Genomic DNA, 16618 nt, shown 5'->3' with positions numbered 1-16618 from the left:
CTAGTTATCCAACTAGCATCTGAATATCCTTCTAGTATTGCTGGTTGTCTTTCAAAAGATAGACCATGATGTATTGTCTTCTTTAGGTAGCCAAGAATTCTGCTTATGGCCTTCCAATCACAGTACTAGGATTACTAGTAAAGACAATATCTTGATAATTTACACACAATAAAGACAATATCCGGTCTAGTGCAATGCATAGCGTTCGTCGGACTTTCAACTGTACTAGCATATTCTAATTGTGCTAAAGATATCCCAGTATTTTTCATCAATTTAATGGATATATCATATGGTACATATGACTATTTAATTCCCAAATACTTGTATTTTTGTGTTATTTTCTCCATGTGGTGACCCCGACTTAAAGCATAACTTCTGCTATGCTTGATCACTTTGATATGTAAAATTATTTTCTTCCAAATCTTTCATTTTAAACTGAGAAGATAGTTACTTTATAGTTTCATCTACACCATGCATATTTGTACCAACAATCAGCATATCATCTATATATTAGCAAATTATAACTCCATAGTCTTTTGTAAATTTTGAGTACATGCACTTATCAATGCTATTATGCTTAAATCCATATGGTGAAACCCCTTAATCAAATTCTCCATGCCATTGTTTAAATGCTTGCTTCAAATTACATAATAATTTATTTAATTTGCAAACTTTGTTCTCATTTTTAGGTAGAATTAAGCCTTCAAGATGTTCCATATGCACCTCATCTCCTAATTTACCACTTATAAAAGCTGTTTTAACATCCATTTGATGCGCATGCAATTGATAAAGTAATGTCATAGCTAATTGAACTCTAATGGATATTATTCGAGCAACCAATGCGTATGTATCAAAGTAGTCAATTCCTTTTTTTTTGCTTATAACCCTTGGCCACCAACCTTGTTTTAAATATTTTAACATGACATCAGGATTATACTTTCTTTGAATACCCATTTAAATCCAATTGGTTTTGATCGATGAGGCAAGTCAAGTAATGTCATGTATTGTTAGCAAAAATTTAATCCATGTAATTGTTAATTTCTTCTTTCCAAAATGACGGATCTCTAGATTTTATTGCCTCACTAAACATCCTTGTATCTTCATCCAAGTGAAATAACATGGGTAATTTAGTCACGACATTTTCCCTATCTCCTTCTACCAAGAGAGGTACAAAATCAGAATCGAAATCTTTCATTTTCTTCACTTTTTGACCTCTTCCCAGCTCACTTGGAGACTCAAATAGTTTTCTTTTTATTGATGAAGGATTGCTTTTTTCAATTGTTATTCGTGAATATGTTGAGGTATCACTTGAATATTTAAGAAATTCAACATCTCTTGATTTCACAATAATATTGGATTCAATATCTAATAAGCCATAAGCTTTGAAACTGTGACATCCGAAATTTTCGATATTTAGATTGCAAAGTGTTATTTAGCGTGGAGCTTCGGATTACTTGTAAGTTGTTAATTTTGTGAGGTACAGATGTGCAAGGATGATTATCTGCGACCTTAATCGCTTGAAATTCGAGGCATTATAATTAACTTGATAGATGTTGACATGTACATTAGTGGTGTAGAATAACGGTAGTTAATTTATCACCACATTAATTATAGTGATGGTAAATATTTGATGATTTTCAAGTATGAAATTACTTGATTGGTATTTTCCTAATTTTCGTATTATAGTGGATTCAAAAGATTTTTTTGGGTATATCAAAGTTTAGAACGAAATTGTTTTTCTCGTTTATATATTGGTTTATGAGATATTTTGTTAACTCAACAAAATACCCATTTTGAAAACCCTATAGATGAGTCGATTTGTAGTTCTCTAGCTTGTGGACATTTCTCTTTTCATTTTCCACCAAGTATTTGAAGAGGCATATTCTTAGCCTTATCGTTTGTGACATTGAACTTAGTTTAGTAATGACATCATGTATTACGCCATTCATGACAACATAGCACATTAATGCTATTGATGACTCATTCATTTTACTTGGCCAAGAAGCTCTATCTCAAAATATCTCCTTGCTAGCCACTCTCATTAGGCCACTTGTATTCTCTACATTGAAGAACCATTCCTCTTTTTACACAGTGAGTTTAACCCAAGGTCATCATTTCTCTTAAAGTTGGTCTTCTAAGTTCATTCCACTTGGCCATATGTTTGGATGGAGATATATAATTATGCCACTTGTAATCCCAAGTCAGCATTTCTTTTAACTTGGGTAACTTGGTCTCATCTCCATTGGCCTATAAATAGATCTCCATATATCTTCAAGCTTTAAAGAAAATCCCAACTTATTTTCTTGCAAAGAAAGATAGAGATCCATGCCACTTTATATTCTCTTTCATCTCAAACTCTTTTGAAGCAAGTTGAAGATTTCACGTTTATTTTCCTAGTTCTATATTTCAAGAGTTTACAAGGTGGTTAAGGTTTTGAGTTGTCCAATTCTTTATTCAAGGTAGTGAACACTCTAAGGACTAAGTTAGGTTGATATACTTAGCACTGTTGACTTAGACTAAGTTGGAATTTTGGTGTCACATATGAGAAAGTTTCATCGGTTGTGTATTGAATCATTGTGTTCATTTGTCATTAATCGATGAGTCTCTACATGCCGAGTTTATGAATAATTGATGTCCATGAGGTTCTAATAGTGTAAAGGATGGTAACTAAACCTCAAAGTGATACTTTTGTAATCTGAATAAATTAAGGATTTACTAGCTAAGTGTTGTCGATTAATCACATAATCGATTCTTTGAGTTGTCGATATTCACGTTTTCGATTCTTTAAATTGCCAATGTTCACGTTGTCAATTCCTTGAATTGCCGATATTCACGTGGTTGATTCTTGGAGTTGTCGATGTTTGTGTTGTTGATTATTTAGTTTGTCGATGTGTTTTCAATTTATGAGCAAGGAAATAGTGATGATATATGGTTTGAAGTGCAAATACTTACATTATAAGAAATGATAAATCATTGTGATGCATATGGCAGTTGTTGTGTTAAAATAATGTGTTTGGTCATGATGCCTTGTCCGATACCTCCAAGTCTTCACGAACTTCCCGTTCTTCGTGACTTATTCACCTCCATAAAGGTCCATCTAGTTTTCTTTAATCTTTCACTTCATACTTCAGATACATCCGATATAGGCAAAGTATATCAACTTTACTCTAATTTCTATCTTCTTCTCCATCCAAGCATATTGGTAGTCATGGCTCTACGTCGTTGTTTACCTATCCATTGTACCTCCAAGCTTTACTAAACTACCCATTCTAGGATTTTTCACCTTTTACTTAGGTACCTCCAGCTTGCAGAAACATCTATACCCAGTGCCTTGTGCTTCACTAATAGAAAACTCAAATGCTTTAGACATGATGGTAGAACACCATTTGCATAACGGCTTGTGCATCTTTTACCTATTTCTACATAACCAATAAGCACATTAGTAACCTTTGCTTATTTTGTCATCTTCAAAACAATACAAAATTTTCTCAACATTTATAACCTCTACCGCCAGTTACATATGGCGATCACATATAACGACACTAAATTTGGAATAACTCTTCTATTTTTATTTACGGTAACAAGACTCGGCAATCTCCTATTGTAAAGCAACTTTTAACTACAAAAACTTACATATTGGAAATATCACTCCTTGGTACTTACATACTCGTGATGACAACTTCATCCGTGACGAAGGTTCTTGTGGATAACTAATCATTGTTGTTGATAACTTTATTAGACAGTTGTCGATCCTCTTAAAGTTGTCGACTATTTTGACCAAATTGTTTATATCGACTCATTTTTTTACTTATCGATAATAACCAAAATTTGAAAAAAGTACCAAAAAAGTCTTAAGCATATTGCATTGGTACCAATTTAGTCCTAAACATTTCAAACGAATCAATTTAATCCTAAACATTTTGCATTTATGCAAATTTAGTTCACCCAGCCAATGTTGGCCAAAAATCGCCGACATGGACGTCGGATATTTTATGTAGTATGATCGGAACTAACATGGATAAATGTTATCATTTTTATTATTTTTATGTATTTTTGTTATTAATTTTTCTTTTCTTTTTATTTTTTTCCCTAGCCAGGGCCGTTGCCCTCGCCCGTGCCATCACCTCATGCGAGCGAGCAACACTAATCCCTTGCCGGAGGCTGTGAGGGCCGTGAACCTTGCAAGCCATAATAAAAAGATAAAAATGTATAAAAAAAATAAAATTTGTTAAATTTTGTCCACGTCAGCATCGATCGTGCCAAATATGATAACCGGTGTCCATGTCAATAATTTCTATCTAAATTAGCCAGATGAGCTAAATTGGCACAAATGCAAAATGTATAGGACTAAATTGGTCCAATTGAAAGGTTTAAGACCGAATTGGTACAAATGCAATATGTTTATAACTTTTCTGGTATTTTTCCCTTCAAAAGTTGGTCATTTTTAGGTGTAGACAGATATATTTTTAATATGTTCCTAAATTTACTTAGCAATTGACACAAAATAATTAGAATGTAACTGGTGTGCAACCGACAAAGTATGATTTTCAAATACGCACGAAAGAGAAGACAAGTTTGGAGTGAGTAGTAGCACTTGAGCACAACGTGAGGGTAGGGGACGAGAGCATAGGAGATCGTCACAACGGACTGTCTCGCCGGAGGAGAACGTTGTGGAGCGATGACAACGAACCGAACAAAAGTTAGCAGTAGCACTTGACAGCAACGCGAGGGTGGGGAAGGGGAACGGGAGCATCAAGTTAATCGTGCCGAAGGATCTTGGTGAGCTCATTGGGGAGCAAGGATGTCAAATCGAAGGAAGGTGATCCTAAATATAAATCACTGAGAAAATATAATGCTTTAGAAAATTGAGATCGGGATATGGTACCATCTTGTGTTACGTATGTAAAGTTGATACAACGATATGTGCACATGTAAATACTTCTAGAAACTTTGTGATTAATCCCCTAAGAAATTGGAAAATCGAGGTGTTCAAAAGCCAAAGAGACAATGTCAAGCTAGTTGGATCGTTCAAACCATGATCGTAATTAAAGCAACCTCGCAATCGATGAAAAAAAAAATTACTTTTTCCATGTTACAAGGTCGAAAATCCTCCCCCATCAAGTACGTATCACACTTCGACCCAAAAATATATATATGTATATATACGTATCACACGGTACACACCCATCGAATTTGTATTTATAAATGCAAAATCCTCCTGTGATGATATGGACTTTTATACAATATGCTTGGCCAACGCCTCAAGTGCCACGTCGACCGCGTCGCGAAACCCTAAGGTCGTGCCATTAGGATGTGCGTACGTGACTCTAGGGATCAAACCTATGACTTTGGACCTCATCTTCTCTCTCGTCTCTGTTGTTATCTTCAGAAGTTCAACCTCTATCTTCTTCATCGGAGTCGTCGTGGTCAAGCCCTTGTATTCTATGAAGACCGAGTAGGATCTCCAGTCCTGAGGAAGGAACCAGGCGTACTGAGTGTAGCATGTGTGGCGCGAGAAGAACACGGGAATGCAGCCCGCCAGCAACGAGTCGAAGGTCGACCGCCGAGTGAATGAGTCACCTGGGGCTTGCAGGCAGAACTCGGACCTCGTCATGACCTGGAGCACCTCCTCCGGGTGGCGGCATTTGCTGGCGTTGGCCGTACAGCTCACTAGCTCGCACAGGGGCGACGCCTCGCATTGCCTCATCATCTCGTTCCTCATGGCAGCGTTGGCTCCCTCGCCGGTCCGAGCCCCGCCTATGAAGGAGAACATGTAGGGCCGCTTCGAGCGCCGCATCTTGTCCTGCCATGTCAGCATTTCGCCCGAGGTGGTGGGGTGGAAGTAGGAAGGGTAGGGAAGCCCATGATGGTTCGTCCCGATCCACGGCTGGCGCTCCACCACGAGCACCGACATGTTCTTGACAGCCGGCATGTCAAGGAGCGCGTTGGCCCCAAAGTCCAGGCCTTTGTTCGATTCACGCAAGAAGTCCCATGCCGTCCTTCCAAGGGTGATGAAGTGGTCCCTCCCGTGGCGCCGTTGCCACCATGGCGACAAGCCGACGACATACTCCACCATCTGCACGGCCAGTGCATCCCTCACCACAAGATCGGGCTCCCGGGACCGGCTCGACATGTGGAGGCCCCCATAGAAGGGGACATAAAAGAGGCCGGCACGGGCGGGGTCACGGGTGCGGCACGGGTGGCCCTCCAGGCGCGCGTGGAAGAGCATCTCTGAGGTGAACTGGTTGGTGGCGAACCAGGCGCGGCCCAAGGAAGGGAGCGGCTGGCCGAGGCCACGGTTAGCCACGTGCGGGCACATGTTGGTGAACCGGTTCAGATGCTGGCAGTCCTCGAGGAGGCCAACGTTGAACTCGGGTGGCAGGTCGTAGATGTAGACTAAGGCCCCCGCACGGCACGCAGGGGGAGGCGTTGAGGTGACAAAACTGTTGTAATCGGCGCTTTGGGTGGTGGAGAGCGGCTGTAGAGGAATGCGATGTAGAGGCGAAGGTGGCTGCTTCCAGAGTCGAAAGAAGAGGAGGGAAGAGAACCGGTAGAGGATGAAGAGGGAGAGAGACAGAGCGATGCATCTACCGTATCTGTAGTTGATGATGGCGGACTTGAGATTGTGGAAGTGTTTGCTGTTGAAGAACTTGTTTTGCTTCTTGGCCAACATGGCTAGAGCAGAGCCGCAACAGAGAGAGATGGTTACGGAGGAGGAGTGAGAAAACGGAAAACGGGGAAGGAGGGAATAGGCGAAATGAAGAGCAGAACTGGCGATCAGACTATTAGACCATGAGAAAGTGAGGCGTCACTTTTTTTTTGGTACACGAGAGGCGTCACTTCAAACTTAAGCAAACGTGATATTCTCTCATATGAAAGTACGAGGCAATATTCCTAGATATTTCCAAAAATCCCTACATAAATCATACCGAATTCGCATAAAACGATACGCCAATTCAGAAGATTTGATACGTGCGTAGCTATACGTGTTGGCAAGATCACGTTCGAGCCAATGGTACATTTGCCTTCGTTTCCCAACACTTCGAGTGGCGTACGTTCTGAGTTGGCAGTATTTTTCAGGCATAAGTTGCTCATTCAACCGTCTACTGCCAATTTCCAAGTATTTTTCAGGCACAATGTGCCATATTGGAAGCGTTAGAACACCTTTTTTTTCCAGCTAAAAGATCAATCTGACGATATTTAACTGCATAATACTTCCCATGTGCTTTTTAATTGAACCATCACATCAGATTCAGCTGATGCCCAAGCAGACAAGGGGAAATCAGTTGTCTTGGCATTATCAATGAAGTGTACCTCCCCCAGCAAAATTCAGTCGATTGCTTCCTCTGTTAGAACTATCTATAGTAATCAATCAATTGATGAAGCAATGCCCCGTAATCCTCTCAACTGGGTGTGGCTCTATTTTAAGTCAACCCACAATTATTGCCATAAAAAATCAATTTCCTCTCCCAAATTTTGAATTATGGTATGTTTGGTAGGTCGCCTGAATCGGGACTAAAATTCCCAACGCGGGATTCATTGGAATGTCAAAGGTTGACATCTCTAGGCTCATTTAGATATAGAAGTGAACGAAGTTTTGGATTGGTTTAGACACTGAACAACTATAATGGAACAGGTGCAAACTTTCGGGGAAATTACCAGAAAAATCTTATACCTATAACACTTGTGCCGGCTCAGTCTTACAATCTTTCAATATGATTAGTTTAGTCATTAACCTTTTGACAATTTATCATTTGTGTCCTTCCGGCCTTTGAATGATTCAATTGGAAAATTTTTTTAAAAAAATGGCCAAATTTAAAAGGTTTTAGGATGGATTGGCCGAAAGAACTCAATTGTCAAATTGTTAAAAGGTTTACAACTGAATTGGCACAAGTGTTATAAATCTGTAACTTTTTTTTAAAAATTTCCCACAAACTTTACTTGTATGTACCATGCTTTGCTTGGCAATTTTTCACATCTATTTTCAGATTTTACTTGGTGTGGTGCCTTCCATATGATTTTTCCAATTATTCTAATAATCATTGAGATACAAACACCAAGTTTATATTTGGTACCCTCTTTTTACCCTTTCCCTTTCTTGGTATGATACATTCCTAATCACACATTACAAGCTTTGACAACTGTCTCCCTAGGACATACGGTCACGTAAACATCAGTATTTCCATGACCAGTCATATTCTCAAGTCTAGTTAAGAAACAACAAATCTCTTTTACAACTTTCTAAGGAGTTGGTTCAAGCAAGGGGAAAATTACCAAACATGTCCCAAACCTATTATATTTGTGTCAATTTGGTTATAAACCTTTTAATTTGACCAATTTTATCCCAAACCTTTTTGACAATTTGCCAATTCAGTCTCAAAATTATAAATTGTGCCAATTTAGCTCTAAAACTTTCCATGGCTTGCCATTTTAGTCTTAAATCTCTTGATGAATTGCTAATTTACTCAATCTGGCTAATTTTGATTGGAAATAACTGATGAGTCCATCTAGTCATCATCGATTGTGCCACATGGGACGATTGGCACCGATGTAAATAATTTTTCAAATATTTTGAATTTTTTATTTTTTATTTTTTGTTTCTTTTATTTTTTATTTTATTTTATTTTCGTAATCGTAGGCCAGCAACCCTCGCATGGTTGAGGAGAAAACTTCGTACACGTTTCTAGGAAACGCATTTCTAACACTTGTTCCACTTTTGGAAGACCCTAGGTTATATCACCGGACCTCCATTTTTCATTTATAAATATAACTAATGTACCTCCTTCGTAAAGGATTTCTCCATAATGACCATAAACAGTTGCTCCTAGAGTGGCGAAATGAGGCTTGGCCCATCTTATTACTACATAATTCACTTGAACAATCAAAACTTGACCTGATTTGAGATGGGGTTTATTTTTGGCTATATATACAAGACTAATTATTGTGGTTCTTTCTTCCAAATAATTATGATGGAGAAAATACCAAGTCAAAGTGAATGAATTCAAAACGATGTTATTGCATGAATCGGGATTCAAAATTCTCCCATTTTCATCCATTAAATAATAGTTAATTCCTTGAAAAGTCTGTTTTAAATTTTCGAGTTGCAAATATTTAGTTACCAAAATAGGATTATGAGTTATTAAATAGTGAAATGAATAAAAATTCACAAATTGAAGGACTGTTCCTAAAGGGCCAATCAAATTCTTAATTTTAATTATAGGACCTTTTTTAATTGATTCTTTTATCACATTGTGATATTTTCCAACGTTGAATAGACCCATTCGGAAACAATTAGATGATGAAAAAATTATCAAAGATGGGCATTTCTTATTTTTATTTAATAACTTGCGAATAGTTCCTTGATTTTGGCTAAATGATTGTTGCATTCTTGTCTTGGAATAAAAGGGATTGCTATTGGTGTGATCTAACACATTAGAGATCAATCCTGAGCTGGATCCCAACTCAATTGGCATGCCCAAAGGTCATTCATAAGAACTCGTTTGCCTTAATGACAAATTCCGTCTATTACTCAAGAATGGACGAAATTATAATGGGAAAAGATCACATAAATCTCTTTTTATCCGCTAAATCTTTCTCTAAATCCTCCGATAAGACCTTATAAATAATAAGACCAAAACAAAACTAGAGCCTACAAGGAGCCCGCACAGATCTAAACCTCATATTTCAGGTCTTTTCGAGTATGGTATTCTTCATGTTCGGGTATTATGTAAAAATTAGGGTGTAACGAACGGTTCAGTTCGATTCCGGTCATAAACCTGAACCGAACCAAAACACGTTGTAATACCTGGTACTCGTGAAGCAAATCCACCATTAGGTCTCTCGCTTCCAAATCCATCGCCTCCATTTGAGACTCCCCAACTCCCAAATCCATCATCTCCATTGGAGACGCTCCAAAATTGTGAAACTATCTTGAGGCCCGCTCACTCTTGAATCCACCTTCTCCAAGATCGCGAAGGTCTCTCGCTCATGTTCCTTCTCATCATCTTTCCGTACTCTCGCTCATGTTCCTTCTCATCATCTTTCCGTACTCTCTCTCTCTCTCTCTCTCTCTCTCTGATGCGGAAGCATCGAGCATTGTTGATTGATTCAAGTTGAAGATGTCAATTATGCAGAAAGGTTATCGACACAGTGAATAAGTTGTCGATTTCATAATTGCCCATTGACTACGTAGATATCGATTTACAAGCTTGTTGTGGATTTCGATACTACTAATCGACTACCTAGCAACCGAAGGTTGTTTTAGATGATTTTCTTTGTTGTTTGTCAATCTTCCAAAGAGTCTATTAGGCTACCTAGGAAGATGAACGAATTTGAGTCCAAGTTTATGAGTCTTTTAAGTGTGTTGAAGGTTTCAAGAGTCAAAGTTCTAGTCTGTAAGTGTTTAATAGATTTTCTACTAGGTCTTTATTATGTTTTGTAGTTTCTATATCATTAATGTTGGCTAGTTTCCATGTCTTTGATATTTATCTATTTCCTATGTAATAATCCCCCCATAGAAATTGGTAAAATCTCAAATGTAAGATAATGACTTGAATATTGTGAATATATGAGATTTGTCTTTGTGTGAACAAATATTTATCCTAGGCATCTTATCCTAGAAAGTTGAATTTTTCCATTGTGGCAAGCCAAGAAACGTTGTATCCTTGACTATTGATAACCTGTAGGCTTTCGTGGTGAGCTTCTTCCATTCCAAAGTCTTGTATCCCCGGCTAGTGATGTTTTGTAGGCCTTGGTGGTGAATTTCGTCAATCACAATCATGATCTTGGCAGGTAGCGCGTCTTGTATGCCTTGGTTATGATCGTAATCTATCATGCATTTCCATTTACCAATTGACATCCATTCCATACGCTCATCTATCCCTACTTTTATCGATATCACTCAAAACAATAGTCGCCTATCCCACACAAGCATCAAGTTGGTATCAAAGTTCAATGTTGAACTCGTTTTCAGTGATTCCTTCTGCTACCCATTTCCTATCACATCTCACACTTCCATCAACCCCCCCAAAAAAAAAAAAAAAAAAAAGAAATGGCTAGTCGCCGTCCACGTGGACTGAACGTTGAGTTTACTACTGCTCGAGAAAGAGATCTATGATACGTGGAGGTAAAAGATTTAACGAGACATGTGGAGCAACTGCAAGAGCATTTACTACTCTTCGTACTTAGAAAAATGAAGTGAGACCTCCCCCTCCTAGAGAAACACCTAAAGGGTGGCAGGAAATTTTTGGATAAGCCTTCAACTAAAGGTACATGGTTCTTTGAGGGTGCTTATTCTAAACAGACTGCAAGTACTTCCAAATAGGATCAAGAAATGGATAAGCCCCCCGCAGTCGTTAAAGAGCTCCAAAAAGAAGCAAGTGCTTCAAGTGCTGCAGCCATGAGCTACAAGTTAATTATTGTTGACACCTAAATTTTGACTATCTTTTTAGTTATTTATTTTGCATAAAAATGAGGAATTAATTTTAATTCCTACCAAAAATAATCAAATCATTTTTCATATTATTTTTAGCATCATGTTGCATTACATTGCATTTACATTGAATCGGATGGGCGGTGGAAAATGGATTCCAATCGAAGAGCGGTGGACCAAAGCTCAAAGAGCAGAATTCGGCTAGCTAGGGGGCAACTCCGAAAAAAATTCATTAAGGTCTTGAGTTCTAATTTGAGTTTAAACCAGCCCATTTAATGTTTTATTTGGGAAAAAGCCTTTTAATTAAGGATGCTCATTAATTGAGAAAAAGACTTTATGAATTTGAATAATTTGTCTCTGGATCAAATTGCGATTACCTGAAGTTAAGGGACTACTTCGTAATTAAACGAAAGTCACGAAACCCTAGTTTGTTCTATAAATAGGGAGCTTGTTCACAACACGAGGAGGAGGCCACTTTATTGAATACACGGTCATATTGTGTGGAGAGTAATTCACGTGAAAGAGGAAGAGTCTTCACTTTGCAGAATCGGAGGCCACATAAGAGGAAGAAGACTGGGCGATATTCTGGGTCTCGAAAGGTTCACGGGCTGAATAGGGAAACAATCCATCCTTAACTGGTGAAATTCCTTTGTTTTGCAGGTCAATTTATAATCCAAGTATCAAGTTGCGATCAGTATCTCGAACGGGACCAACGTTCGTGTAATCCTCATGTGAAAACCCACGGAGGAGTTGAGAACCACCAGGAGTCGAGCCGTACGTCGCTAGTTGAACTTGCCGTACCAATCCATGCCGAAGTAACGACGGACCACCGCAAACCAGGCGGTGCACCGTCGCTGGCCGTCACCATGACGAGTCGTTGCCCCGACGAACACCTTTTCTTTGCAGGTTCCCTCCGAGTCCGTAGCCGTCCCAGTAAACTATCGTGTCCCGAGCCTGCCATGAGTCCTCGCCATGCACAGTTGCCACCGTAATCAGCAACCTCCTCTGCGACGTTACCCATTGCCCGTGACGATAAGGTCACCGATCCTTGGAGTTGCTGCCTTGGCGTCTCCATAACGATGATAGCTGTCTCCAATCACCGAGCCTCGAGGATAATTTATTCTATCGTGAACTTGCTCATTTGGGTTAAGAGCTTCTCCGAGTCAGCTACCCTTTCAGACAAAAATATTATTGTTTTGCAGGTTGCACATGGATTCACGCCCGTATTGTTCCAATACTCACACAAGAAGCGAATGATTAACTTGGTCACTGAAAAGATTCTCCACGGAGCCGCAAAACAGATCCAGTGATTTCTTGCAGGCTCTCCGGTGATTTCCCTATGCTCGTTTGGCCTCCACGGAGAGCCGATTATAAGCCAGTCCATTCAAACTTTCGCCGAAACGACGATCCTCCGTTCGAATTTGGGCGGATTATCCGTAAGCATGATCGAGTCGATTTGATTCGATTCCTCATTTTGGAAAGGTAATATGCAGATAAGGTAAATTTTTATCTCGGGTATTCGTAGAATATTCGCTTGCCTAGTTTTCTATATAGTTTTGCATGTCATATTTGCATATTATATTCGCATATCATATATTTGCATATTTGATCATATCTTGCATATTGCATAAGTGGATATTTTTCAAAAAAACATGTTGATTAGGAAAATTTTCTTTCCGAATTCGCAACTTGCCATATGATCAAGAAAGTCCATCTTTAAGATTATTGATGGAATACTCGATTAGACAAGGATTTGGGTTCAATCGTTAATCGTAGGATTACGAATTAAAGATTGACTCAAATATTCGCGAAATATTTCAAAACTTGATTGATATATCCACTTTCTTGATTGACATTGATTGGCATATTCACTTTCCTCCTTTGATTTGAATTGCTTGATTGTCATATCTTTTAGAATATATCCGTCGTATGATGTAATCTCGAAAATTCTAAAAAAAATTGCATTCATCCATTTTCCATATTTAAAAATTGCATATCTTTTAACAATAGCATCATGTAGATAATAGCATATCTAATATTTTTCGTAAATAATTAGATTAGATTGCATTTTAGGATAGAAATTGCATGTTTAAATAGAATTTTATGCCTAAAATAATCTATCTTAATATATTAGGGTTTAGGTCAATTTGAACTCTAAAATATACAAGATAAATATTCTTTTGGCATAGTTCTATTTTAGGAAATTAATTCATCCGAAAATATAAAAAAATCATTTCATCCTTGCCACGTCATCCATGCCACGTCATACATGCCACGTCATCTTTGGCACGTCATTATTTCTTGTCATGTCATATTAGGTTGCATTTTAGCTTATATTGCGTATTAGAATTGCATGTCTAGGTTTTAATTAATTTACACGTCACGTAGTTAATTTAATTAAACCACGGTCTCACTTGCATATTAATTTAACGTGCATGTCATCTTGTTTAGTCTTGCTTTTAATTCATAACATTGCATTGCATATAGTATAGTTTTTCATGCATTCATAAAAAAAAATCAAAAAAATAAAAGAACTATCTTGCGTGGCGCATGCTCCCTTGATTATATTGATTTCTGGATGTTCATTAATTGATTGCGCACCCGCATGATAACCTTTGTTAGTGACTTAGGTTAAAATCAATTAATGTTGCCTTCTCAAATTATTTTTCATGAAATAAAATGGTACCGAAAGAGCGTTAGAGTACTGCGGCGTAATCAAGTCCCCGAACTCTCAATCTCCCGTTCGTAGGAATAAAATAGTTCTCCCGCTATTTTATTTAGGTTTCTAATCGACCTACCATAAATGATTAGTGGCGGCTCCAAAATTAAAATACATTGCATGTTAATCAATTGAACCTCAAGTTGCGATTTGGTATGGGCTTGGGAGAGTCCGAGTTAGGTTAGTTAAATAATTAACCTGATAATCCATTAGCCTAGAAATTCTCGAATTTTTTAGGTCGCGACAATTATCCTAACCATAAGGTTATCATCATTCAAGAAATTGATAAGCTTGATGCGAGACTTCAAGAAACTCAACAAAATCCATATCATGTCGAGCCTGAATCCCAAAAGCATGATGAGATTGTTGAACAAATTGAAGGAGAAGAGATGTTAGTCATCCAAATGCCATCAAGTAACTATGATATTATAGATGGTGAATCTCCAAATATTTGTGGAGTCAAATGCTGAAGTTATAGGCGAAGAGGGAATGATTATCGACCGGAGACATCACTAGTCACTTTCATTTCGTATGCCCCAAAACATTCTCACTCAAAGTACTCATCAATTTGTAAAATATGTTCGATATATTTCCATCTCTTGACCAAGCTTTGAAGAAATTAATATAAAGCCAATGCATTAACTAATTCATTGGCGAGGCCATCTTGAAAATTTTTCAAAATCAACTTACTTCAGTAAGGATGGTTATGGCAAATTAATTACTTTCAATCTTGGAGATGAAGCCATGACAAACTTGAGGACAAATCTTTAACAACCTAGGGAGATTGACGCAAGAGCATCAGGTTTTGTCATTCGATTCAAGTTAAAGATGTCGATTATGCAAAAAAGTAGTTGTCGATTTCATGGTTGCAATTAACTAGGTAGATATCGATTTATAAGCTTGTTGTTGATTTCGAGAATATGTATCGACTACCTAGCGATCAAAAGGTTGTTTTGGACAATTTCCTTTGTTGTTTGTCGATCTTCTAAGATGTCTATTGGGTTGCCTAGGATGATGAACGAGCTTGAGCCCAACTTTATGAGTCTTAAGTGTGTTGAAGGTTTCAAAAATCAAAGTTCAGTCTCTAGTTATTTTAATACATTTTCTAGTTCCTAAGTCTTTATTGTGTTTTCAAGTTCCTATTAATGTTGGATACTTTCCATGTCTTTAATGTATGTCTATTTCCTATGTAATAATCCCCCTATATAAAGACGCAAAATCTGAAATGTAATATAATAACTTTTTTATTGGGATATATGAGATTTGTCTCTAAATGAGCAAATATCTATCTCCGGTATATGTATCCTTAAAAGTCGAATTTTTCCTTGGTTGTAAGCCAAGAAGTATTGTATCCTCGACTAGTACATTCTATAGGCCTTGGTAGTGAGCTTCTCTGATGCCTAAGTCCTGTATCCTGAGCTGGTGATATGCTGTAGGTCTTAGTGATGAACTTTGTTAGTCCCGATCGTAATCCTCAACTGGTGGTGCGTCCTCTATGCCTTGGTTGTGATTGCAATCCATCCTGCATTGCCATTTAGCCATCGACATACACTCCATGTACTCTCATCTATCCCTACTTCCATCGACACCACTCAAAACGATATTCGTCCATCCCACCCGCTCATCTCTCTCTCTCTCTCTCTCTCTCTCTCTCTCTCTCTCTCTCTCTCTCTCTCTCTCTCTCTCCAACACCTTCATCGATCCTCATGACCCAAAATCGTTGAAGAGACCTCTCAGATCCACAAGGAGGACAGCAAGCCGATCCGCCTCGAGGGCAACTCAAACCAAATCATTTCGCTTGCTATCTGCCATTGTCGTCAATTTCTCCATCTTTTCTTGTTCTTATTTCTATTTTGTCACTGTTTCGTTTGCTTGGATTAGCCTATCCTGAGGATATTGGTCTATTGACTTCGCGCAAGTTCCGAGTGAGATTGATCATTGGAGCAGCTTGATTTGCTTTGTACCAAGTGGCGAAATTGGTGTAAGGAGCTCCATTTGGAAATGGGCTTTTTGGAACTGTACTCAGGAAGAGGATGAAAAGATAAAAAAAAAAAAAAGGGCACAGCAACCTGAACCGTATTTTCGCTTCAGGTTCTATTAGGGGTCAGGCCTCGGTTCAGGCAACAAAAGGCATGTCACCTGCAATGTTTTGTTCAGTTCGGGTATCAGTGAGATCCGAACCCTCGATACCCCTAGGAAACATATTTCAATTAGATCATTCATCTTCACGATTTTCATTACCTTTAACCTCAGCCCATTATATCGGTCGAACCAAACATACGTCCAAATCTTGCAAATGGTTATAAGAACTGGATAGAGTGATTTCCCGGTGGTACTGCTCTTAAGGGCCACCTTCTGAAACACTAGACCGAGTCTACTTCGATCCTATCAAAAATACATCATCTACATTCAAACAAAGGTTTCGCAAGGATTCATCTACTTCAAGAGATTAGACATGCAAATCGCAA

The 16618-nt window shown here is 38.3% G+C and overlaps 1 protein-coding gene across 1 annotated transcript; it reads right to left on the bottom strand.

Moving 5' to 3' along the window:
* Positions 1-5128: 5128 nt before the first annotated feature.
* LOC115745254 (probable xyloglucan galactosyltransferase GT17) lies at positions 5129-6673 on the bottom strand. The gene is given in 1 exon segment (XM_030680701.2): positions 5129-6673. A coding segment is annotated over 1 exon segment (1545 nt).
* Between the last annotated feature and the right edge of the window lie 9945 nt (positions 6674-16618).

The sequence above is a fragment of the Rhodamnia argentea genome, chromosome 1 (genome assembly GCF_020921035.1).
Source record: "Rhodamnia argentea isolate NSW1041297 chromosome 1, ASM2092103v1, whole genome shotgun sequence".
Taxonomy (NCBI): Eukaryota; Viridiplantae; Streptophyta; class Magnoliopsida; order Myrtales; family Myrtaceae; genus Rhodamnia; species Rhodamnia argentea.
The sequence above is the reverse complement of the archived record's forward strand: the minus strand, read 5'-3'. Positions and strand labels throughout refer to the sequence as shown.